Genomic DNA, 25,893 nt, shown 5'->3' with positions numbered 1-25,893 from the left:
TGTCTTTTTTTTTAATACACATTTTTGATTGGCCCTTTGTGTTGGTTCCTGAGTGTCCTCAGTGACGCACTGCCTCCTTTAGCTATCCTTGTTCTCACCTTTTGAATCGTAAGAGCCTTGCTGGTGACTTTGCTTTCTAAAACTGGGAGAGATGTTTGACTGAGGTATCAGTGATTTTATTTGCACCTGTGTTGTTTTAATGTTTTGTGTGACAGCTCTTTTGTGTTGTAGTCCTTTGAATATTTCCTTATTGTGAATTAGCTGACATATACCATCCTAGTCTTGTTTCTAACCTAACCTGTCCCATTATATTGACTTCACAATGCATATTGTGCTTTCAGTATTGTGTCACAAAGTTTTACAGTCTGAGCTCCTGATTGTTTTGACTCAACACATTTGTGAAGTATGGGTGTAAATGTTTTCTTGCTGACCTTATACTCAATAAAATAATTTAAAAAATGGGGAGAATTACGGCTTGGCTTAGCGCAAATAATGATCAGTGAACCTTCTACTCAAGTCATGAAGAAGGGGGGGAAGAGTAGAGGTGGTTTGGCTTAGAGTGTTTAGGATATTGCTGGCTGGGCATTTTTTGATCTTAGGTATTTGTATAAAGAGATGTGTATTCTTGATGTGACTCTGGAGCTTGTGAAGAAGCAACGCGTGCATGGAAATGCATTGAAGACCTAGTGGATCTTTTCTCTTACGGGCAAACTTCAGTCCTCATACACATCAGTTTGCTTGGGTTTTTTCCTAATGAATATGCATAAGAGGTTTGCATACACACTTCTTCAGTTGTGTGTGAAATATCTCATGCATATTCATAAGGGATAGCCTGAAAACCCAAGCCAGTTATTGTCCACAGGGAGAAGAATTGCATGCGCGTGCCCGTAAGAGGTGCTACTTAAACAGTGTGGACTAATACATCATCTTATGTGTATTTTTTGGCCTGCCTTTTAGAATTGTTTATCAAGTTGAGTGCAGCAGTTAGCCTGTGTTTGATCAGAGGACAGGGAGGGAAAAAAAAGAAAAGACAAATTTAAGTTTGGAACTATGGTTTTTTTTTTTGTTTCTACTGTCTCCTTTTCCTGCAGTTCATTCGCATCCTGGTGCGCTGAGCCTTTACTGAGAAGTTACTATGCAGGGCTGCTTCCTCTATTTTTTTAATAGACCTCTTCCTAACCCAGTCATTTCTGCAGGGGTTCTGATGCTGATGTCATGCAGCAGAGTTCTTCCTGGAACTCTTTGCCATGGTGTCATGGAGTCACACTGTGACTTTCTTCCCCTGAGCAAGGTCTCTGAAAGCTGTCTTCACTATATCCCCAGCTGACCCAGGCTGAAGAAGACATGAGTCCAAAATGAAAAGAGGCAACACACACTGTCATCCAGTTTTATTGCCCAGTTTTAACATCTCACATTTACAATTTACCGCATAAATTGGCAGGGTGAGGGGCATGTGGACAGGAGTGCTTTTTGTTTTGGTGCTCGGGAATGTGTAGTCCATTTTAGATTTGTGTGTGAGCTTTTAGGGTCTCGGAGCCATTCATCTGATGGTTATGCAACAGTATAGAGCAAGTAGATTTCACATTTTAAAAAGTGGGGAAAGCATGTGAAGAATGGCTTGTAGAATTTGTGTGTGTATATATATCCTGTGTTGCGTCTGCTGTGAGGGGAAGAAGGCAGAGAGGTTAGAGTGGAGCAGTACCAAAGCATTCTGTTGGACAGAACAATAAAATGAAACCAAGTGTGATAGTATATCGAATCTTGAATTCTCACTGTCAGATTTCAAAGGATGATTTCTCTATCATCCTTGCCAGATCAGTGCAGACCACTGGGGATATGCCATCCTCCCAGCAGGTGAAGATGGCTTGCCTTTCCTATATATATGCTGGTGCAGCAGGGAAGCTATTTAGTATTGCTTTATCTCCAGAAGTGGATGACATCTGGCTTTTCGAGCGAGGCCGAAGCAGACTCTGGCAGGACATTCCCCCCTCCCCATTTGAAGCCCCAGAGTGGCTTTGATATGCTGCTCAGGTAGGCATTCCCTTAAGATACTGCAAACCTATTGCTCCAGATGCCTGTAGGGTTCAGAGCACTGGAGGAATCTGTGGCTAAGAGAATGGAGTAGGGAAGGCTTTTGACCCCTTGGTAGTTTCCTGTGCCCCGTAGTCCTGCCTTCTAGGAGGGGTGTTGAGGAGGGAGTTGTGGCTATTGTAGGATAGTAATGTCTTGGTTCTCAGCACTACATGGCCCCCAGCCTAGAAGTCATTTCAAATACCCAACTGAATATGTCCTAGGAGTGGGGAGCAGAGAAATGTAGGGGTAAAGAAAAGGGAAAACTAGTTAACGCTGCCTAGACTGAAAAACATTACACTTTTTAGGTGAAAATAATCAATCTCTTTTATAAATAAGAACAATTGTTTTGTATGCAGCAGGTAAGAGAGACTCGCCAGCTTCAAAAACTCCTGTAGTACATTATTGAATCCACACAAGCAGACCTATCTTGCTAAAGATGTAAAAAGACTGGAAGCGGTGCAAAGAAAAGCTACAAAAATGTTCAAGTTTAGCGATGTCCTGTGGGAATCCCCATCCAAAGTGAAGTTAAAACCAATAGTCCACTATTCCCATTAGTGTGGGACTGGAATTCAACTCTTCCAATGCTGACCGATGTTTCTGGTTCCCGGTTCCCTACATGCTCGGTATGTTTCGCATTGTGCGTCCTCAGGGGAATGTCTTGTGAGCTGTGTTTGTACCTAGCCGCTTTTCAGACCAATATCAAATCTTATTATACTTCACCCACCTAAGAATTTAATGCCAAGAAGTGTAGAGTGATGCACTTGGGGTGCAGAAACCCGAAAGAAAGATACCAAATAGGAGGGGAGAGATTAGTAAGCTCGACTCGGGAGAGAGACCTTGGGGTGTTGGTGTCTGAGGATCTAAAGGTGAAGAAACAATGCGACAAGGCGACGGCCATGGCCAGAAGGATGCAAGGCTGCATAGAGAGGGGCATAACCAGCAGAAGAAAGGAGGTGTTGATGCCCCTCTACAAGTCGTTGGTGAGGCCCCACTTGGAGTATTGTGTTCAGTTTTGGAGGCCATATCTTGTTAGCCTTTCTTTCAGCAGCAACTCATTTATTTTTCCTACCACTGATACGAGACTTACCGGTCTGTAGTTTCCCACTTCTTCCCTGTCTCCACTTTTGTGAAGAGAGACCACATCCACTCGTCTCCAATCTCGCAGAACCTCTCCCGTCTCTAAAGATCTATTAAATAAATCTTTAAGAGGTCCCGCCAGGACCTCCCTGAGCTCCCTCAGTATCCTGGGATGTATCCCATCTGGTGCCATAGCTTTGTCCACCTTCATATTCTCGAGCTGTTTATAAACTCTTCCGTAAACGGCACAGTATCCACTCCATTCCCAGACGTTCCCTTGGCAGCCAAACGCGGTCCTTCTCCAGGATTTTTCTCTGTGAACACCGAAGAGAAATAATTGTTTAGCACGTTGAACAAGGGATCAGATTATCTGGAGTTGAATATTTTTATTTTTTCAATTAAAATATTTCATCGGTTTACAAAACACCTGAATTTTAAATCATTGCTTGTCAAAAAAAGCCCACTTAAAATAAAATTTCTAGAATAATAGAAAAAGTGGTATCAAGAGATCAAATTTAAATACAGCTGTACACATCTCATTCATTTTTATTTACTTGATGTACTTATTTATCTCTCCCAAGGCTCATTAGGATCATTTTCAACTCTTTCCATTTGATCACTGAGGCTAGAAGATATCTGGTGCCTTTTCTCCTTCTAGCATTGTAGTTTTGTAAGATCAGATGGAAAAGCTTAGCGGGGGACAGATAGAGCAGGGGATTCTCAGTCTGTCATAACACTCAGGTGTTTACACATGCAGGTTGGATGAAAGTCAGGTGGGCCCCCAGCATGTCAAGTGGCAGTGATGGACCCATGAGGATGTCTATGATGGCAGTTTTTTTTCTCCAAACTCTTCATACTGGCTTTTAAAGATTGAGAAATGTATTGTCATTAGGGTTTCTCTTATTGATGTAGAAAAATAATTCTTATGTTTAACTGTTTTACATTTTAACTAAGAAATCAAACTTTTATATAGCATAATATAATAAGGGGGAAATGACCTTGAACAGATATCCCATTCACAGCCATTTAAAAACTTTCTCTTATCATTGGTCTGAAAAAATAAACACTCTTATTGAGCAAGATTCACATAAGCAATAGTGCCCTTTGGGGAGAGTTTGTCTGTCTTTCCATCCATCCATAGGCATGTGTTTGTATGTGCATGTACAAAAAGATGCATAGTGCTTTACTTCTGTCAAAGAGTGGGCAGAGCAGTAGGATAGGTGAGCTTGTAGGAATCTCTGGGGTCCTGATGGTAAGGAGAGAGAGGTAGCGGCAGGGAAGGAAATGAGTGGGTAAGGAAGTGGGGTTAAAGAGGGGTTAAGGCATAAGAGAATGGGTAGGACTAGAAAGGAGAAGGCAGAGCATATGAGAAGGGGTTGGGTTAGAGAAGGAAGAATAAGGGAAGAAGGGTAAAAAAAAAATCGGTTACCAGGGAAAGAAGAGTGCATGGTAGGTGGAAGAGAGAGAAAAAGTGAGGGAGGGTGATAGGGACAAGAAGTGAGTACTAGGGGACAGGGAAGGGTAGAAAGGATGGAGTAGTGGACACAAACTCAATTTTTTCCCCCTCTTATTTTATTATCCAACACTTGTGTAAGAGACAAATCTGTCAATCATTGACCAGTCTAGAGGACATAGCTTGTTTATAGAAGGCTTTAACAGCGAGGCAGCTTGGCCTGGGTAATGTTTGTCTCATGTGCTCTTAGTCCTTGAGTAGTTGTGTAGTAGTGACCCATGTTTTTCCATCTTCTTAGTTTAGCTCATAAACAGATTTTTTTTTTTTTACAGAGCCCGTTCACATTCTTAGCAAGCTATAAAGTGTGGAACATTAACAGAGCATCATCATAAACTTTAACACCATCAAACATTATCACCCAGCCGAGCTCGGTGCTCTACCAGTCTTTTAGCTAATAAGAAATTACAGACAGAAACCCAAAGATCCCTCCCTCCCTGTGTCTGGTAATTATACAATAGAAGTAGAAGTAGTGGCAGCAGGCGCAGCAGTTAATCGCTCCAAACCGCTTCCATAAGCCACTATATTCTCGGGATGACCTTCGGGCCAAAGTGGCATTCCTCCGGTCCTCCCAGTCCGCCATCTGGCGCGTATGGCCATACCATTGTTCTATGGGCGGGGCGAGTTGGCTCATCCAGTTCTGCAGTATTACCTTCTTGGCCAAGAGTAACGCTAGCAAAACATATTTACACTGGTTTCTGTTAAAACCCTGACCCTGCAACTCAATATCAGAGCCCATCAGCAGAGTCCCATAAGACCATTCATAGGAGCCTGCCAAAACATCCTCCAAAACCACCAAAACTTTGGGCCAATTATCCCTGAGCATGACACATTCCAGAAATTGATGGACTATGGACCCGCGCCCCGCACTACACCTATCACACACATCAGTCATCCACAGGCCCATGGATTTACCCCTACTTTTAGTGATGTAAGCATTATGTAGTATTTTATACTGGATCTCATTAGGCGTGACCCAAAAAGCTAGGCCAAAGCACCGGGACAATTCCTGGTCTGAGACCTCCACCCCCAAACGTGCACTCCACTCCATCGCCTGTTGCCGGAAAAAAGGGGAAGGTCTGTGCTCCCTCCCCGTTCTATACCAGAGGGAGAGCAAGTTCTGGGTGGCAGGCACTTGCAAAAACATGTTGTCTAAAGCCATAAAAGAAGCAAGGCTACCATCCCGCCCCTTCAGAGAGGCTAGATGGCTAGATAATGTCTGAGTTGTAGGAAAGAATAAAAGTATCTTTGTGGTATGTTCCAGGCAGCCAGACATTGCGAAAAGGTAGGGCACTGTCCCTGTCCCAGTACCAACATTTGCCCCATATACCTGCAGCCCCCTTCCAACCAACACCTAAAAGGAGACCCAGGCTGGCTAGCAGCAAAATTGGGGTTCCGCAAGATCTCCAAAAATGGCGATGCTCCTTTCGCTCCCCCTATTCTGGTTCTCCACCAATCCCATGCCTTCTTCAATGGGCGCACGAGGGGCGAAACATAAGCTTTCTTGTTCCTGCAATGGAAAGCATTAAACACAGAAATAGATATGTCCGTGCTCTCCCATACACCCTCAGATGCGAATTTAAATTGTCCTGTGTGAAGCTCATGCATTCACCTCAATGCCGCTGCCACATTGTACAGGCGAAGGTCAGGTAAACCCACCCCCCCTATACTGCAATCCCTAATAAGTTTGTTATAACCTATCCTTGCTCTGCGCGCCCCCTACACAAAGGAAGATCTTGTCCCCCGGTATGCTAGTTCATCCCTGTGAAGGACCCACAGGGGCATCATCTGCAAGGGGTACAATATCTTGGGGAGAAGAACCATCTTAACCAAAGCCACTCGACCTAGGAAAGAGAGAGGAAGATCTCGCCAGCGGTGACATAGGGCTCTAATAGTCTCTAACTTGTCCTGCACATTTTTCTTATACATAATACCCGTTTCTGGGTGAAGATAAACCCCTAAATATTTCAAGGGCCCTGTAGACCAGGCAAAAGGAAAGTCAGACCAGTGTTTGCAACCACAATTTATCGAAAGTGCCATGGCCTCTGACTTGTTAAAATTGATTATGAGCCCCGAGAAACTGTTAAACCTTTGTATTAAGTTCATCAAGACAGGAATCCCCCGGGACGCCTGTTCCCAAAAAATCAGCATGTCATCTGCGAAGAGATTGATCTTGTATTCTTGTGACCCTACCCGAATACCTTCCACCTCTGTTTCTTGGCGAATCTTGCAGGCCAGCGGTTCCAGCGCAAGGACAAATAACATAAGAGAAAGGGGACACCCCTGCTGCATTCCCCGTTCCAGGCTAAACTTTTCAGTGAGGCTTCTTTTAATCAAAATCTGCGCTGTGGGCTTTCTATACAATGCCCTGACACCCGATAAAAACTCCCCAAAAATACCAAATCTGGGTAGAATCCAAAACAAATAATCCCACAGAACTTTGTCAAACGCCTTTTCGGAATCTAGGCTGGTGATAATTGCATCTCCTAGTTGACCCTTTTTCACATATATGGCCCTCAATGCACGCAAGATGTTAGTGGAAGTGTATCCTGCCAGATACAAAGCTCGTTTGATCCCCATGGACCAAGCAGGGTAATACCCCGCCCAGTCTAGCGACCAGTATACAAGCAAAGATCTTAATGTCTTGGTTTAACAGAGATATAGGTCAATATGAGCCCTGCTCCTCGTTCCGCCCACATTTCGGCAACACACTATAGTGGTGTGTGTCAAATACCCAGTCTGTTGGTTGGGACTGCACAGTGCCTGGCACAGATCCGCAAAGGGGCCAATTAACTGAATCCCCAGAATCTTATAAAATTCAGCCTCCAATCCATCTGGCCCAGGTGCCTTTGCCAACTTTAGTTTCTTTATGGCTTGTTGGATCTCAGCTCCCTGAAAAGATGCATTTAGGCTTTCCAGCTGCTTCGATGACAACGCCGGCATGTGGAGGCCCGCAAAAAAGGCCTCCCGCTGCTGCACATCACATTGGCCAGAATCGTATAGTGACTGGTAGAAATCAACAAAAGCTTTCTGAATATCCTCTCCCTTGTGTGGAAGAGTAACCTAGTGGTTAGTGCAGTGGACTTTGATCCTGGGGAACTGAGTTTGATTCCCAATGCAGCTCCTTGTGACTCTGGGCAAGTCACTTAACCCTCCATTGCCCCTGGTACAAAATAAGTACCTGAATATATGTAAACTGCTTTGAATGTAGTTGCAAAAACCTCAGAAAGGCAATATATCAAGTCCCATTTCCCTTTCCCTTGTAGAGCACAGTCCCAGATCGGGTCCTAATACATGTTATTAATTTTTTGGCAGCTCTACTTTTGACCATTTTTGCCAGCAATTTACCCGCCTTGTTCCCCCACCGATGCAGGTTATATTTATAAAGCTGAACATCCAGTAGTGCCCTCTGGTTTAACACCTCATTGAGTTGCCTCTTGACCTTCCAATATGTATCCCTATTGCCCTGGGGGCCTCCTCTCAACGCCGAGGCTCGAGCCTCCTGAAGCTGTCTTAGTAACTTAATAAGCTTCTTCATCTTGCTCCCTATGGGTACGACTGGTGTATGCAATGATTTTCCCCCTCATCACCGCCTTGCCAGCCTCCCAAAACATTATGGGGTCCACCTCTCCAACTTAGTTATCTGTTAGGAAACTCCGCGACTCTTCCACTAAATACTCACGAAAGCCAGGATCTTGATATAGTGTAGGATTCATCTGCCAGCCAGCAGCACCCGACCCCTGGAACAGTCCCACATCCACCCATACCAGATTATGAACTGATGTCGCCCCCGCATCTGTGCCTGCCGCCCGCACTGGAGACAGCAATACATAATCCAATCGGGCATATACCTTATGAACATGTGAATAAAATGTATAGTTATGAACATCAGGGTTGAGGACACGCCAGGCATCCAGCAAGCCCAACTCATGCATCAGAAAATTTACACCTTTTTCCTTTAGCCCCTTTCATCCTAGGTTTGGGAGGGCTGCAGTCAATGAGTGAGTCTGCAGTGATGTTAAAGTCTCCCCCCACTACCAGCTTATACTCGATCAGCGTGGCCAGGGCTGCCAGAACGTCAGAGAAAAATTTGTGGGAGTACACATTTGGGGCGTAGATTGAGCACTGAGCCACCCTTTTCCTTGAATTGCTCCCAGCCAAATTACAAACCTCCCCTCAGGATCTTGTATTACTCTGTTTATTGCAGTCAAGGGACTTATGAATGAGAATAGCCACTCCCCTTTGTCTATTATTATAGGAGGCAAAAGCCAACTCGCCAACCCAATTCTTTTTTTAGTTTCACATGTTCTGAATGGGAGAGATGCGTCTCCTGGAGGAGCAAAACATCTACCTTCATGCGTCTGCTATAGCTAAGTATTTTTGTACATTTGACCGGCGAATTTATGCCGTCAATGTTTAAAGTGGCCACCCGAACACTACCCATCATTCCATTCAAACACAAGAGTGACAGAGAGAGTAAAGGTAGGTAACACCCTCCCAGGGGCGGCGTCCCAGCCAACTCCCCCCCCCCCCCCCCCCCCCGAAGACACACAGAGAAACTGCTTTTCTACCCTTTGTGAAGGGGAGGATAAGGGTTTTGAACAGATGGAAGTGGAGGGGGGGGAGAAGGAAGGAGGCTCAAGAGCCGAGGGAGACAGAGCAGAGCCTTAACTTTAATCATTCCTCGGGGAGAGAGAGAGAGAAGGGAAAAGGTAGTGCCCCCTAGAAAATGGAGGTGGGAGAGGGACTACATTTCCCAGCATCCCTGGGGAAAACCCTGGTATAGGGATTATTGGCCCCAGCATGCCCCGGGAGGAGGCTCTGACAAGGCAAGGGAGGGGCACCTGGAACATAATCGAGTAAGAGAGGAACAGCTGCCCAGATTGGAGGAGAATGAGCCCATGGACTGGCAAGCTGGGGGAGAGAAAGAGCAGGAGGTAGGCTCTGAGGAACCCATGGACCTTTCTGCCTGGGCTCATGTCTTGAAAGCTAAACTGAAAAGCCAGGTGAACTCTTGGTGTCACAGCTGGGCTGAAAGTGGAAAGGGGAAAGGTCATGCGGGAGGAGGGTCAGTGAAGTAATAGAGTGACCCAGAAAGGGTGGGGTCTTTTCCTCTTTCCCAAAAGAGTTCAGGCTGTGTTCCTTGAAGAGACTGTGTGTCTGAACGGAGTGCTAAGGCACTAAGCACTGTGGATTTTGAACTGTTGGGAAAACAAACCTTCTTTTGTGTGGGGGAGGGGAAAGTAAGCTACAGTGTTTTTTTTTTTTTCTTTTTGTGGGCTGAGGCCCACAAAAGTGTGTGTGTTGAGCTGTTTGCAGAAACCCCGTGGGGGTGGACAAGATACAGGGATTCTTTTTGGGGTGTGAAGTTGGACTACAGAGGAACCTATCTGTGGGGACTGTTAATTTGGGCTCCAACTGATTTGTGCAGCAGCTGGAAGGGGATGTGTTTTTGTTTCTGCTGTACCTGGGCCCTGAGAGAAAAACAGGAGCAACTGTTTTGAAGGGCTGCAGGATTCCTTGTGAAAGTTACTGGACTGTGAATCCCTGACAATAAAGGAGCTTGGTGACTTTTACCTTTTGGAGTTTATTTTCTTTGAGCCCTGCCCTGTGGACTGTGGTGGGCCGGGAGGCTGAGTGGCCAGGGTGGAGGCAAGATCCCGAAGACCCTCGGGCGGAGGGAAGGATCTTTCACACCTTGTAAGCGGCCATAGTATCCCGGACACAGGAATTGCCAACCGTCCCTCTCGCCCTGCTCCCCCCAGCCATGCTGATCCCTCGTCCCCTTAACCCCCCCCCAGGTCCCCCCCCGAATAGGAAGAAGAGATGGGGCTTCAAACTTTGTCACTCCTGATTGGTCGTTCTATGTGAAAAGAAAGCTGGTAACGTAGGGGTTCAGTGATTTCTGAGTTAATGCAAAAGGAACTGACTAGTTTGATTATGGGGCAATTGATACAAATTAGAAAAAAAATCATATTCCCAATTGGTGTAACTTTGTTTTTTTTAACCATATAACAGTTTTTTCAACTTTAAAAAAGATCTTTAAATTTTTTTTTTTAAATATATCACAGGCTTCATTTACCATTGTCCTGCAAAGAGGCGCAAGATAATTTAGATGACCTTGAGTTTGCAAATATATCAAGTCTGGGTCTGGTGTATGATTTTTCTCTTCTCTGTTGTTTAAGGCACCCTCCCTGCATGAGTCTGTCTGCTAGTGATGCTGAAACGGAGAAAGGGCTACTGTGACAAGGCTCGATATGCACCAGGTGGCAGGTGACAGTGGAATTGTGCGGAGTAGCAGTCTGGGCTCTCGTGTGTCCATACACGATGCCTATTCCATCAACCAGGCAGAGCTGATGGCCAGGATTGAGTCCTATGAGGGAAGAGAAAAGAAAGACATCTCTGATGTCAGAAGGACTTTCTGTTTGTTTGTCACATTTGATCTCTTGTTTGTAACCTTGCTATGGATCATAGAATTGAATGTGAGTCATCTTTCTAAATATAGTTCTGTTTGTTCTTGGGGGGGGGGAGGGGGGGGGCTTGCTGTCTGTGACAGAGTGGATGAACTGTGCAGGTCTTTATCTGTTATCATTTTACTGTTGCTGTGTCATTGGTTCTGCAGTTATATCTTGCAACTGAGCCATATCCGCATGTGCTGTGAAGAAGGTACAGATCTGGGGGCAACCGATCACCATGATGCTTTGTGATGAAAGGCATAAAAATGATATGGAAAGTTCTGCAATGATTATTCTGCCGAAGGCTTCTATCAGATACTACTGTTTAACATCCTTTAAAAGTGCCAGTTTTAATACCAGTGTTGAGATTATGTTCTGGTTAGATTTTTATTTTTGTTATATTTGTACCCTGTGCTTTCCCACTCATGGCAGGCTCAATGTGGCTTACATGGGGCAGTGGAGGGTTAAGTGACTTGCCCGCAGTCCCAAGGAGCTGCCTGTGCCTGAAGTGGGAATTGAACTCAGTTCCTCAGTTCCCCAGGACCAAAGTCCACCACCCTAACCACTAGGCCACTCCTCCTGTGGTCGTATTGTTCCTAGTAAAATATTGTCTTTATTTTTAATGTAATATAGTTCAAAATCAGTCCTGTGTTGATTCTAGAATTAATCATAGGTTCAATCTATCAATGTCATTTTTTGGAAAATTTGTTCATAATGCTTATCCCCCTGCTTGGTCTGGGTTATGAAAATCTTTGTACTTATTCCAGATGGGTTGAATGAAATATGGATTGGACATTTTGAAGGGTAATTGTAATAAAAGGTCACTTATGTTACTTTTCTTTATAGAATACCAGCATAGCAGGGCAAACGCATACATTTTTAAAGTGCAACCACTTAACACCAACCTTAAAGTTAGTGTAAATGCTCAATCCTAGAGCTCTAAAGAACATGTGTAAATTATAGATTTATAATTTATATGCCTGTGTGCCTTATCCAGTCTCCACCTATTTGTACACCTACATTCAAAGTGCATGCCTTCACATTCAGTTACTTATTGAGTCTCTTACTTCACAATCTGGAGACTTTAAAAGAGAGAGTGTCAGCACTCAAAGATGTCTCCCACGCCCTAGACCATGAGTGACGCGGCTTGACCAAACATTACAGGCGCAAGAAGAATGTTTAAATGAACTTGAAAACTGCTCGTACTGGAATAACATTTGTGTTATCGGCCTTCCAGAACAAGTACCAGAGTGATCATTACCTACATTTTTGGAAGACTGGTTATCTAAAGAACTCAGTGCTTTCCGGGGAAAGGGGCCTCATAATTCTGGACCATATGCATCGTGAGACCATCGAAGGATTGCGCTCACCCTCATTCAGTGGTGGCAAGAATTCTTAATTATCGCCATAAAGTGACGAGATGTGTTACAATATGAGGGCTCCTCTATTAAGCTTTTCCAAGATTTCTCTATGGCACTTTAAGATCACAGGAGGAAGAAATTTCACCCTATCTGCTCTATACTGGCCATGAAAAATATTTGTTTTATGCTAATTTACCCTGCCACTCTTAAAATATTTTCACAGGGTCACTGGACATCCTACACTTCTGTTGCTGAAGCACAGAAATACATCCAACAACTAAATACCAATGACTCCACTTCTTGAAGGACTGCTTATCAGGTGGTCTCTATATTTACTATGTGTCCCATAGAGTTGGTTAAGGTACCACATTGGTTGGAAATATTGTGTTTGCATAATCATTTTGATGATTAATAATAGAGCTAACATTCTGCCTCTCATAGAGCATTACATAACATGTGGAGCATTACTCCCTGTATTCTCTATGTGATTCTCCATTTTCCTTGACTGGGGAAGGAAATGTAGGTATATTTTGTTCTATTTTGGGGTTTTCTGGTTTTGGGTGTAGCATTGGGTGGGTTAGGCAGAGATAGGTTGGGAAGTGGTTGAATCTCAGATATTACCATCATACATATTTGGGGTGATCACCTCTAATTTCTAAATGTGATACAAAACTGTATTATGTTATATGCTATTTCCTGCAGTGGAGAAATTTTATGTTTACTTTCAATCTTCTCAGATTTGGGCAAGGCTGGGTGCCTGGGTCTTTCTCTTTGAAGGTCTTATATTAGACTTGTTATGTTTTCTAGTCATTGACTCTGCCCACTAGCCGTATTTTTACCCGGAATGTATGTGGTATAACCTCCCCACCAAAATGTAGTAAAATTTTAACCTCTTTGGAAAGACACAAAGCAGGTATTGCGTGTCTCCAGGAGACACTCCTTAATGATTTGGAATAGAAGAGGAGGAGTTGCTGTATTATTCCGTAAAGCAGAACTCTTGTATCCAAAGACCAAGAGGGACGCTATATCTTGTTCAAACTGTGGCTACAAGGCTGTGAACTGATCTTATTGGCACTCTGTGGCCCTTTTCATAAGGGCACTAAATTTTATTATCATTTAACCAAACTCTGCCTCCCATATCAATCTCATCTGTTAGTAATATTGGGAGACTTCAACTGGGTGTTAGACCCCACTTTGGATTGCTCTTGCACATTTCACAAGAAAGAGGGGATAACAGGCGACAAGGATATGATATATTTTAAAAGAATTCTTGGCTTGGTGGACACATGGCATTCCCTCCATCCAGGTACCCGTGATTATACACACCTCTCCAGGGCACATGGCACATATTCTCGCTTAGGTTATATATTGATAACTAGTTCTTTATTTTCTTCTGTGACATCTGTGAGCCAGAGGTCCTGAGGAGGTGTTGGATCAATGGTCTGACGTGGCCTAATGGTTAGTGCAGTGGGTTTTGATCCTTGCAACCTGAGTTCGATTCCCACCGCTGCTCCTTGTGACCTTGGGCAAGTCACTTAACCCTTTATTACCCTAGGTACCAAAACTTAGATTGTGAGCCCTCTAGGGACAAAGAAAATACCTGCATATTATGTGTACAGCGTTGCATACGCCATCCTTGTTGCACCCAACATGAGAATAGCAGTCAATATTTTGCAGTTAGAATCCTAGTGCTGTAAGGCAAAACAAGTTTACATCCACACTCTGTGTCGAACCACCAGGGATGGGTTGCATGCGGTGCAGATGCCCTTAAATACGTTTATCCATGAACGTACGACACAATCTATGCTTTTTCACAAATTCCGTCTTTATAGACATGGCAGCAAACCCGGCAAACTACTTGGTAGAGTGGTTAAAACATGAACAGGACCTTGCACAATTACGTCCATGAAAGATGATAAGGGGCAAGTTTGCAGAACCTGTTCAGATAACGAAGATACTGACAGACTACTTTACTTGGTTATATGCGGAAGGGGCCCCTCTAGATCCTTCACACGTACAGACCTTTCTGGATAAGATAGGATTAACTCACCTTACAAATGAAGAAAATTCCCTACTGAACAAGTGCTGAGTTAGATTATACCTGTACATCATGGGCCGGTGAATTCCCCCTAACATGGGTCACGGATTCCCTTAAATATCTGAGTGTTCTAATTCCTGTCAGTTTACCACATCTGTATGCAGTGAATGTGGGCAGTCTACTCAGGAGCACTATGGAGTACTTGCACGCCTGGTGGGCATAACCACTCTCACTTCTAGGGAAAATTCACCTATAGTGGAGGAGTAGTGTAGTGATTAGTGCAGCTGACTATGATCCTGGAGAACTGGGTTTGATTTTTACTGCAGCTCCTTGTGACTCTGGGCAAGTCACTTAACCCTTCATTGCCCCAGGTACAAATAAGTACCTGTATATAATATGTAAACCGCTTTGAATGTAGTTGCAAAAAACACAGAAAGGCAGTATATAAGTCCCATTCCCCCCTAATATGATTCTGATACCTCATTGACTGTATTCCAAATGCTCCCTTTTGTGTTTTAAAAGATCTGATGAACACAAACTCACTCGCTTACTACAGAGATATATTTGTATCAAGAGAAGAGAGCCTGTCTTCCCATTGCAATTATTCAAACTCTATCACAATGGGGAGGTCTGGGCATTCTAGGCCTACAGCATTTAACTGTAGCTTGTGGAATAAGACACATAAATGACTGATTCTGGAATACCTCAGATTTTCCGGTCCCTACTTTGGAAAACCAACTGACAGAGGACACTCATTTCAGCTGTTTACTACACATGTTGGGAGGTTGGGTACCCATCATTTTGCAAGACTCACTAACTACCTACAGCTAAGGTGGTATGGCGCTGGATTTGTAACGTTCATCACTTCTCAGCTAAAGTGACACCACTTATGGCTATTTGTAATAACGTGGCGTTTCCACCGAGGAATGGTCCCTCACCCTTCCAACAATGGTGGCAGAAAGGCATATCCTATTTGTTTCACGTGCTTGCTGATGATGGCCACATCAAACCATTCTCTGCTTTAAAACAGGAATTTGGATTGTCAGATATGGACCTCTATATTATATTCAACTGTGACATTACATAAATAGCTTGCCGTGGGAAGCCTTGAGTGAAGATGTACAAGAAGAGCTGTCTTCAGCATATATGCTATGAGCAAAGGTGTTCCTTTGTCTTTCCATCATTGGCCCATCAGAGATTCAGTTATTGAACTAGATTGTGGTTGCTTGTCCACTGCCTGGAGCACTGATCTCACTATAAATCTTTTGGCCTCTCATTTTCAATAATATGTGCTGGGTATCTGACATCTAACCAGCAATGTCTCTCATTGGGAATTACAATACAAATTTGCATTAAGACTACATATTGCTCCTTACAGAGCTTATTGTGTGCACATAGCTACTTTTGATTGTTTGCCCAAAATGCCAAGCACCATGAATGACAATAGGACACATGTTCTGGAGTTGTCACTTCATTTATGTTTTTTGGCACAAGCTATTAACGTCAGTTTCTATTAGTTGGACCTGTAGAATTCATCACGATCCACTGCTACTTTTTCATGAGTCTACCATTGCCTCTCCGGTACCTTGTGGCTTGAGGTTTTTTTTTAGCTAAGTCAATATTTATGGTGAAAAAAACTCATTTTCCTTTGTTGGCTTTCTCCTACAGCTCCAAAGTTGCAGCAATGGTGTATGCAAATGTCCTCTCTTCTACAGCTGGAGCATTTAGCTCTCCGGAATATAACTTCTGAAGACTTACACTTTCAAAATGTTTGGACTTGCTTTTTGAACACATTTTCTCTGGATGCTTGAAGTAGATTATTGAACATGTAACTTCCTTTTTATTGTGTCATAAGTAAATAAGTAAGGCCATACTGGGAAAAGACCAATGGTCCATCGAGCCCAGCATCCTGTCCCTGACAATGGCCAATCCAGGTCAAGGGCACCTGGCAAGCTACCCAAACGTACAAACATTTTATACAAGTTATTCCCGAAATTGTGGATTTTTCCCAAGTCCATTTAGTAGCGGTCTATGGATTTGGCCATAAGAGGGGGGGGGGGGGGGGGGGGGTTCGGTTGGGAGATTGGACTTGCAGGCTGTGAAACTTGTTCTGTTCTTTTAGTGTTGTATTTTGTAATGTTTTCAATAAACAGATTTGCAACAAATGGAAGGAAATTTAAAGTAAAAAATAAAAAAATTGAATATATTTCAATAAATGCAGGAAGGCAGAAGGTTTTTTAGCCTATGATGGATGTTGAACAGGTTGAAAAAATATTGTACCTGTGGTAAATCTGAGGCTTTTCCTACCTACCTACCTAGATAGAGATCCTGAGAACTGAAACATGACTGGTGAAGTTGTTTTGGTGATTTAGTTGTGATTTATAAAATGATAGTTGTACAGAATAATGTTTCTCTACTTTAAAAGTGATTTAGCATAGCACTCATGTACTGATCATCTCATGATTGAAACCACTGCGGAATCTATAACAACCCACCTCGAAATAGCCTCAATCAGAATCCACCATAAAAAACCCTGATCGACCACCTAAATTGCTTCCTATTCTACAGACCACCATGTAACTGGAATGAAAGCCAGGCGGACTTCATGGACTTTGTTTCAAATATATACATATCTAACTCCAATACACTAGTACTAGGAGACATTAACCTTCACCTTGAAGACCCAAACTCTACCTACGCACGAGATTGCAAGGACTTCCTTCATCTGTGTAACCTTACATGGCCACATATGCAAACAACCCACTCGAAGGGTCACATACTCGACCTCATCTCATACAAACTGTCCACTAATGAGAACCTAACCATAAAACAAACTAGATGGACAGAAACACCATGGACCGACCATTACAAGCTAAACTTATCCCTAAAATGGCGAAAAAGGGGTTCTCACACACGAGAACACACAACCTATACCACGAGAGGCCAAATAGACCCGTTTACTTTCTGGCAACAGATATACAACAACGACTGGACAACACAAACAATCCATATATTACCCCTCAGAATGGGACAAAAGATGCAGACACATACTAGACGAAATAGCACCCTTACAAATAAGAACTTCACGTAGACATAATTGACACCGTGGTTCAACGAAGAACTGAAAAAAACTAAAAACACAAACTAGGAACCTCTGTCCACGTGGGTGTTGTCTACAGCCCTCTGACACAATTGGAGGAATTAGATAAAGATCTGATCGTGGATATTCAAAAGTTGGGAAAGAAGAGAGAGGTGCTGTTGCTGGGAGATTTCAATCTGCCGGATGTAGATTGTAAGGTTCCATCTGCGGAATCGGAAAGAAGTAGAGAGATCGTGGATGCTTTCCAAAGTGCTATGCTCAGACAAATGGTGACGGAACCCACAAGGGAGGGAGCAACGCTGGATCTGGTGCTCACAAATGGGGATAGTGTGTCAAATGTCCGAGTGGGTGCCCACCTGGGCAGCAGTGACCATCAAACGGTTTGGTTTGATATGACAGCTGAAGTGGAGGGCGGCTACTCAAAAGTCCTGGATTTCAAGCATGCTGACTTTGGTAAAATGGGGAATACTGAGGAAGGAGCTGATGGGCTGGGAGAACATACGAGAAGTAGAAGGGCAGTGGTCCAGGCTGAAAGAAACTATAAATAGGGCCACAAACCTTTTATGTAAGGAGAGTACATAAAAGCAAGAGAAAAAGGAAACCGATATGGTTCTCCAAGCAAGTGGCTGAGAAAATAAAGGCTAAAGAGTTGGCATTCCAGAAATAAAGAAAAACTCAAGAAGAGGAACAAAGAGAGGAATACCAGATGAAACTGAAAGAAGCCAGGAGAGAGATACGTCTGGTGAAAGCGGAAGAACAAATGGCTAGAAAGGTAAGGAGGGATGACAAAAATTTCTTCAGGTATATTAGTGAAAGGAGAATGACTAAAAAGGTAATTGTGAGACTGAAAGATGATGCGAACTGCTATGTAGATAATGATGAAGAAAAGGCAAATTTGCTAAATAGATACTTTTGTTCTGTTTTCACAGAAGAAAATCCTGGAGAAGGACTGCGATTGACTGGCAAAAGTACATATGAGAATGGAGTGGATAGAACACCGTTCACGGAAGAGAGTGTGTATGAACAACTAGGAAATCTAAAGGTGGACAAAGCCATGGGACCGGACAGGATCTACCTCAGGATATTGAGGGAGCTCAGAGAGCTTCTGGCAGGTCCTCTTAAAGATTTGTTTAATAAATCCTTGGAGACGGGAGAGATTCCATGGGATTGGAGAACGGCAGACACTACCCAAGTGGCAAAGGACTCAAATACAAATCCACCTATGCATCCAGCTTTTCTTACTTAAGCGCACAACTATGGAACGCATTACCAAAAGCAGTAAAAACCACGCTTGACCACCTAAATTTCCGGAAAGCACTAAAGACAGACCTGTTTAGAAGAGCATACCCCACTGACCCAACATAAAAATACCTGGACACTTGCGACACAATGTAACCAAAGACCGTAACGGACATTACCTGACTCTTCTTCCCCCTTTCCCTTCCTAAGTTCCCCCCAATTGTACCTACCATACATGTACCTCATTCATACTATGTATTTGTTCAGACCGGAATCGGCTAACGCCGTTAACGGTTATATGTAAGCCAGATTGAGCCTGCAAAAAGGTGGGAAAATGTGGGATACAAATGTAACAAATAATATTAATAATAACTGTTCAAGGCTTGTGTGGATGGGGACGGGGACAGACTTTGTCCCCACTGGGATGGGATAGAGACAAATTTTGTCACCGCAACATTCTGTACTTTGGAAGAAAAGCTGGAGAGGGGAGATATGTTAAAGATATTTAAATATGTTTATGGCATAAAATACACAATTGGTGAGTCTTTCAGTTGAAAGGAAGCTCTGGAATGAGGGGGCATAGGATGAAGGTAAAAGGGGATAAATTCAGAAGTAACCTGAGAAAATACTTCACTGATAGGGTGGTAAATTCGTGGAACAGCCTGCCAGTGGAAGTGTTGGCGATGAAAACAGTATCTGAATTCAAGAGAACTTGGGACAAGTACATAGGATTTCTAAGGAAGTGATAGGGAGAGTAGATGGCATGGATAGAGTGGGTAAGACATATGACCCTTTATCTGCCTACATTTTTCTATGTGAGCTCTACCATTACCTCTTCGTTTTTAGTACTTGTTGATGGTGTTCTATAGCAGGGGTTCTTAACCCAGTCCTCAGGGTGCACCGAGCCAGTTGAGTTTTCAGGATATCCACAATGCATATGTATGAGAGAAGATTTGCATGCACTACCTTCTTTGTATGCAAATCATGTCATACATATGCATTGTGAATATCCTGAATACCTGACTGGCTGGGTATGTATCGAGGACTGGTTTGAGAAGTACTGCTGTAAATAATGGTAGAGGGAATAGAACCAGTATAGAAGGCCTCAGATGAAACCAACAGGCAGAGCCAAAATTCCAGGATAAAGGTAAGACATAGGTGGCAATTTGATAAATTGATACCTCATTTTAGGAACCACAAAAGGGCATGTTTTGCCCCAATTTTATCATGGCTCAAAGGCACGCCTAAACCATTAGAGAATACTAGTGCAGAGCTGCTTTGGTGCACTAAAACCCAGGTGCACCAACTTATGTCGTTTGATGTCTGGTGTCAGTTGGTACATCTAAATGCACAAGTCAGTGTGCGCAACTGATAGTACTGTATTTTGTAGTTTATGTGTACCTTGCAGGTGCACACTATGGAAGGAATTCAATAAATGGCACCAACTTAGATGCCAAAAACGTTCAGTGCTAAGCACTGTTCTATAAAGGGTGTGTGCCTTTATGTAGAACGGTGTTTAACACATCCCACACCTAACTTTTGGGTGCCAGATTTACACCTGCCAAAACCTGGTGTAAATGCCAACGCCCAAGTTAGGCACGCTTGAGCAGTATTCTATAATTCTGCGCATAACTTTTTGGAATGCTCTTGCCACCTATGGCCACACCCTCTTTTTGAGATGTGTGCCAAGGGGGGTTAGGTGCTCTGCCGTGCCAATTAACATCAATAATTGGTTGTTAGCACAGTCTCATTAGGGAAAGGGAATGAAATGGAACTTTATATACCGCCTTTCTGTGGTTTTTGCAACTACGTTCAAAGCGGTTTACATAAATGGAGGATTAAGTGACTTGCCCAGAGTCACACGGAGCTGCAGTGGGAATCAAACCCAGTTCCCCAGGATCAAAGTCTGCTGCATTAACCACTAGGCCAATTATTGGCACAAATGATGCATGTATGGTCTAGTAATCTATAAATTGATGCGCTATTGGTGCTTATATTTAGGCAGCAGTTCATAGAATGCACGGTTTAGGCCATCATTGCAACTTTTAGGCAAAGGTACTGGCAAGAAACAAAATAGTGTAGGTAATTCCAGCACACTAAAGAGCAGATATTTGACCACAAATTCCTAATTCAATAGAATCAAGGTATTAGTTATATAATTTGAGTTGTACAGAGCAGGTGGTCACATTAGGGGGCACTTGTTGGTCTTGCCCACTGATATAACAATTCAAGGGAGATGTCGCCAGGAAAGTGTTTCATGTTTTTAAAATACATCTACCTCTGTTCTTGGATTTTGTCTATTTGACTGTTATGACACTGGACTCTAATCCCTCCAAACTGAAACAACCTTTGCTATATTCCATGTTTTTGCTGGCAAAAAGGATGATTCTCTTGCAATGGTTGAGTAATGTAGCACCTAATATGACTCAGTGGTTGAATTTATTATATGCAGTTATGATTATGGAATGGCACAAAGCTGGATGGAATCGGCCTGCACACTTGAGAAAGTTTTCAACAGATTTTGGAATCAGTATGGAGTATTGTGCCATCTTAACCAGAGTGGGACCAGGCTGCTGGCATCGGCGTTTAAGAAGGAGATAGAGCAGCTTTTAAACTAGAAATGGGGGGAAGGCCGACAGTCGCTCAAAAGAGCATGGTTCGGGATAAGGTATCTTTCAAAGATATCACCATAACAGGGAAGATAGAGTATCCTGATAGTGAGGTTGCAAAAGAGATTGTAGTAGATCGGGTATCTTTAAATAACAATAAAAATCAGACAAAAGATTGCCAATTAATACTGTCAAGTACTAAGCATGATGTACTTAGGAACAACAAACATAGTTTGAAATGTCTATATGCGAATGCCAGGAGCCTAAGAAATAAGATGGGGGAGTTAGAATATATTGCACTAAATGAAAAATTAGATATAATAGGCATCTCTGAGACCTGGTGGAAGGAGGATAACCAGTGGGACACTGTCATACCGGGGTACAAATTATATCGTAGTGATAGGGTGAATCGGATTGGTGGAGGGGTAGCATTGTATATTAACGAGAGCCTTGAATCAAATAGATTGAAAATTCTGCAGGAAGCAAAACACTCCTTGGAATCACTGTGGATTGAAATTCCATGTGCAAAGGGGAAAAGGATAGTGATAGGAGTGTACTACCGTCCGCCTGGCCAGGACGAACAGACGGATGCGGAAATGTTAAAGGAAATCAGGGACGCAAACAAACTGGGCAACACAATAATAATGGGGGATTTCAATTACCCGCATATAGACTGGGTTAATGTAACATCTGTACACGCAAGGGACATAAGATTTCTTGATGAAATCAAGGACAGCTTCATGGAACAGCTAGTTCAGGAGCCGACAAGAGAAGGAAAAATACTAGACTTAGTCCTTAGTGGTGCTCATGATCTAGTGCAGGGGGTAACGATACGAGGGCCGCTTGATAACAGTGATCATAATATGATCGGTTTTGATATTGGCATTGAAGGAAGTGAAACTAGGAAATCAAGTACGCTAGCGTTTAACTATAGAAAAGGTGATTACGACAAAATGAGAAAAATGGTGAAAAAAAGACTGAAAGGAGCAGCTCGCAGAGTAAAAAACTTGCATCAGGCGTGGATGCTGTTTAAAAACACCATCCTGGAGGTTCAGGACAAATATATTCCACGTATTAGAAAAAAGGGAAAAAAGACTAAACGTCAGCCGGCGTGGCTAAACAGTAAGATAAAGGAAATCATTAGAGCCAAAAAACAATCCTTCAGAAAGTGGAGAAGAGAACCAACTGAAAGTAACAGGATAGATCATAAGGAATGCCAAGCCAAATGCAAAGCGGAGATAAGGAGGGCAAAAAAGGACTTTGAGAAGAAATTAGCGTTGGAAGCAAAAATACATAGTAAAAACTTTTTTAGATACATTAAAAGCAGGAAACCGGCCAAAGAGTCGGTTGGGCCGCTGGACGAAAATGGTGTTAAAGGGGCGATCAAGGAGGACAAAGCCGTAGCGGAGAAATTAAATGAATTCTTTGCTTCGGTCTTCACCGAGGAGGATTTGGGGGGGACACCGGTGCCGGAAAGAATATTTGAAGCGGGGGAGTCGGAGAAACTAAACAAATTCTCTGTAACCTTGGAGGATGTAATGGGTCAGTTCAGCAAGCTGAAGAGTAGTAAATCACCGGGACCTGATGGTATTCATCCCAGAGTATTAATAGAACTAAAAAATGAACTTGCGGAGCTACTGTTAGAAATATGCAATCTGTCCCTAAAATCGAGTGTAATACCGGAAGACTGGAGGGTAGCCAATGTTACTCCGATTTTTAAGAAAGGTTCCAGAGGAGATCCGGGAAATTATAGACCGGTGAGTCTGACGTCGGTGCCGGGCAAGATGGTGGAGGCTATTATTAAGAATAAAATTGCAGAGCATATACAAAAACATGGACTGATGAGACAAAGTCAGCACGGATTTAGTGAAGGGAAGTCTTGCCTCACCAATCTAATGCATTTTTTTGAGGGGGTAAGCAAACATGTGGACAATGGGGAGCCGGTTGATATTGTATATCTGGATTTTCAGAAGGCGTTTGACAAAGTGCCGCACGAAAGACTCCTGAAGAAATTGCAGAGTCATGGAATCGGAGGTAGGGTATTATTATGGATTAAGAACTGGTTGAAAGATAGGAAGCAGAGAGTAGGATTGCGTGGCCAGTATTCTCAGTGGAGGAGGGTAGTTAGTGGGGTCCCGCAGGGGTCTGTGCTGGGTCCGTTGCTTTTTAATGTATTTATAAATGACCTAGAGATGGGAATAACTAGTGAGGTAATTAAATTCGCCGATGACACAAAATTATTCAGGGTCGTCAAGTCGCAGGAGGAATGTGAACGATTACAGGAGGACCTTGCGAGACTGGGAGAATGGGCGTGCAAGTGGCAGATGAAGTTCAATGTTGACAAGTGCAAAGTGATGCATGTGGGTAAGAGGAACCCGAATTATAGCTACGTCTTGCAAGGTTCCGCGTTAGGAGTTACGGATCAAGGGATCTGGGTGTCGTCGTCGATGATACGCTGAAACCTTCTGCTCAGTGTGCTGCTGCGGCTAGGAAAGCGAATAGAATGTTGGGTGTTATTAGGAAGGGTATGGAGTCCAGGTGTGCGGATGTTATAATGCCGTTGTATCGCTCCATGGTGCGACCGCACCTGGAGTATTGTGTTCAGTACTGGTCTCCGTATCTCAAAAAAGATATAGTAGAATTGGAAAAGGTACAGCGAAGGGCGACGAAAATGATAGTGGGGATGGGACGACTTTCCTATGAAGAGAGGCTGAGAAGGCTAGGGCTTTTCAGCTTGGAGAAGAGACGGCTGAGGGGAGATATGATAGAAGTGTATAAAATAATGAGTGGAATGGATCGGGTGGATGTGAAGCGACTGTTCACGCTATCCAAAAATACTAGGACTAGAGGGCATGAGTTGAAGCTACAGTGTGGTAAATTTAAAACGAATCGGAGAAAATTTTTCTTCACCCAACGTGTAATTAGACTCTGGAATTCATTGCCGGAGAACGTGGTACGGGCGGTTAGCTTGACGGAGTTTAAAAAGGGGTTAGATAGATTCCTAAAGGACAAGTCCATAGACCGCTATTAAATGGACTGGAAAAATTCCTCATTTTTAGGTATAACTTGTCTGGAATGTTTTTACGTTTGGGGAGCGTGCCAGGTGCCCTTGACCTGGATTGGCCACTGTCGGTGACAGGATGCTGGGCTAGATGGACCTTTGGTCTTTCCCAGTATGGCACTACTTATGTACTTATGTACTTATCTGACATGTAGTTGGATCCTAAATTGTTTGCTCAAGGGTATGCACTGGCTTTCTTCATTATTTCCTTTGGACCTGGAAAAGAATACACCAAGTCTGAGGATTATTATGTTGGGATTGGGGGAGGGGTTGTGTAGCATTGATAATGATTGCATTGTAATTGTTTATGATTTTTTTCTGTTGCTTAATAAACATTATTAAACATTTTGAGTTGCATGATGAATGCTCTACTGTTGGAGGCACCACTCTGATGTTTCAATGGGGTTTGTTGTGAAATCAGACTAAGGTATTTGTTGTAGCTGAAAATTGTTTAATGCCATCATCTTGTCTGTTATTCTTGCAGGTGGATGGGGGCATTGGGCCCACTTTAATCAAAGAAGTTGTGAATTATGACTATTTGTATTCATTTTTTGATATATTTGTAAGTATTCTTCTCATTTACCTTACAATCCATACACAGTGTAGACATAAGGCATGCATGCTAAGAGAGGCTTTATCCCTTTCAGTAAAATATAATCTGAGGCATTTTTATATTCGTTAAGAGTTGCCAAAACAGAAATGTTATAAGCTCACTGACAGTTTGCAGTGTGGTGCAACAGCAGAGATAAGCCAGTCAGCTTGCATTGTTATAAAATTTTAAAATTCTTCTTGTTAAATAGACTTTAATAAAAAAATTTTTTTTAAACAAATGTAAAGCATAGTTACAATGCGGCTGGTGCAGACAGTGGCATTCCTAGGTCGGCTGCCACCCGGAATGGATCGCCGCTGCGCACCCCCACTCCCCCAGTGCATCACCTTCTGGGGGTGCAGGGAGCAGTCGTCTGGCTGTTGGTTCTGCTAGTTCCCTGCCAAGGAACAGGAAGTAACGTCAGAGGGAGCAGGGAACCGGCAGAGCCAACAGCCACACGACTGCTCCCTGCACTCCCTTGCAGCATGCACTTGGGGCGAACCGTCCCCTACTTGGTACACCACTGGGTGCAGAAATGTTTGTGGTAAAGCTGTGCACTCGTGTCTAAGCGTGTGCTTTCTATCACACCTTAATACTGTGGAATGCAGCAAATTCATTGTAGGCAAATTGTATATATGGCAAACCTGCAGCAATTGTGGGAAAATATCACAGATCAACGTGCACAAGGTTGCATGGTACGCGCAACTTCTTGTGTACATGTCTGAACCAAAACCGAAAGTATTGGTATCCATCAGTACCTGTCTGGACTTGTAATTTTTGA

At 43.2% G+C, this 25,893-nt stretch overlaps 1 protein-coding gene across 3 annotated transcripts in view; it reads left to right on the top strand.

Annotated features, from left to right (window-relative positions):
• STARD3NL (STARD3 N-terminal like) overlaps window positions 1-25,893 on the top strand; it is a 123,009-nt gene that overhangs the window by 37,983 nt on the left and 59,133 nt on the right. For all 3 annotated transcript variants that reach the window (XM_030204002.1, XM_030203994.1, XM_030203987.1), the window contains exons 2-3: window positions 10,846-11,142; window positions 25,008-25,085. In XM_030204002.1, coding sequence (XP_030059862.1) covers window positions 10,918-11,142; window positions 25,008-25,085 — 303 coding nt within the window. In that variant the 5' untranslated portion in view covers window positions 10,846-10,917. The remainder of the gene's footprint in view (window positions 1-10,845; window positions 11,143-25,007; window positions 25,086-25,893) is intronic.

Source organism: Microcaecilia unicolor, chromosome 1 (assembly GCF_901765095.1).
Source record: "Microcaecilia unicolor chromosome 1, aMicUni1.1, whole genome shotgun sequence".
Taxonomy (NCBI): Eukaryota; Metazoa; Chordata; class Amphibia; order Gymnophiona; family Siphonopidae; genus Microcaecilia; species Microcaecilia unicolor.
This window is presented reverse-complemented; position numbering and strand designations above follow the sequence as displayed.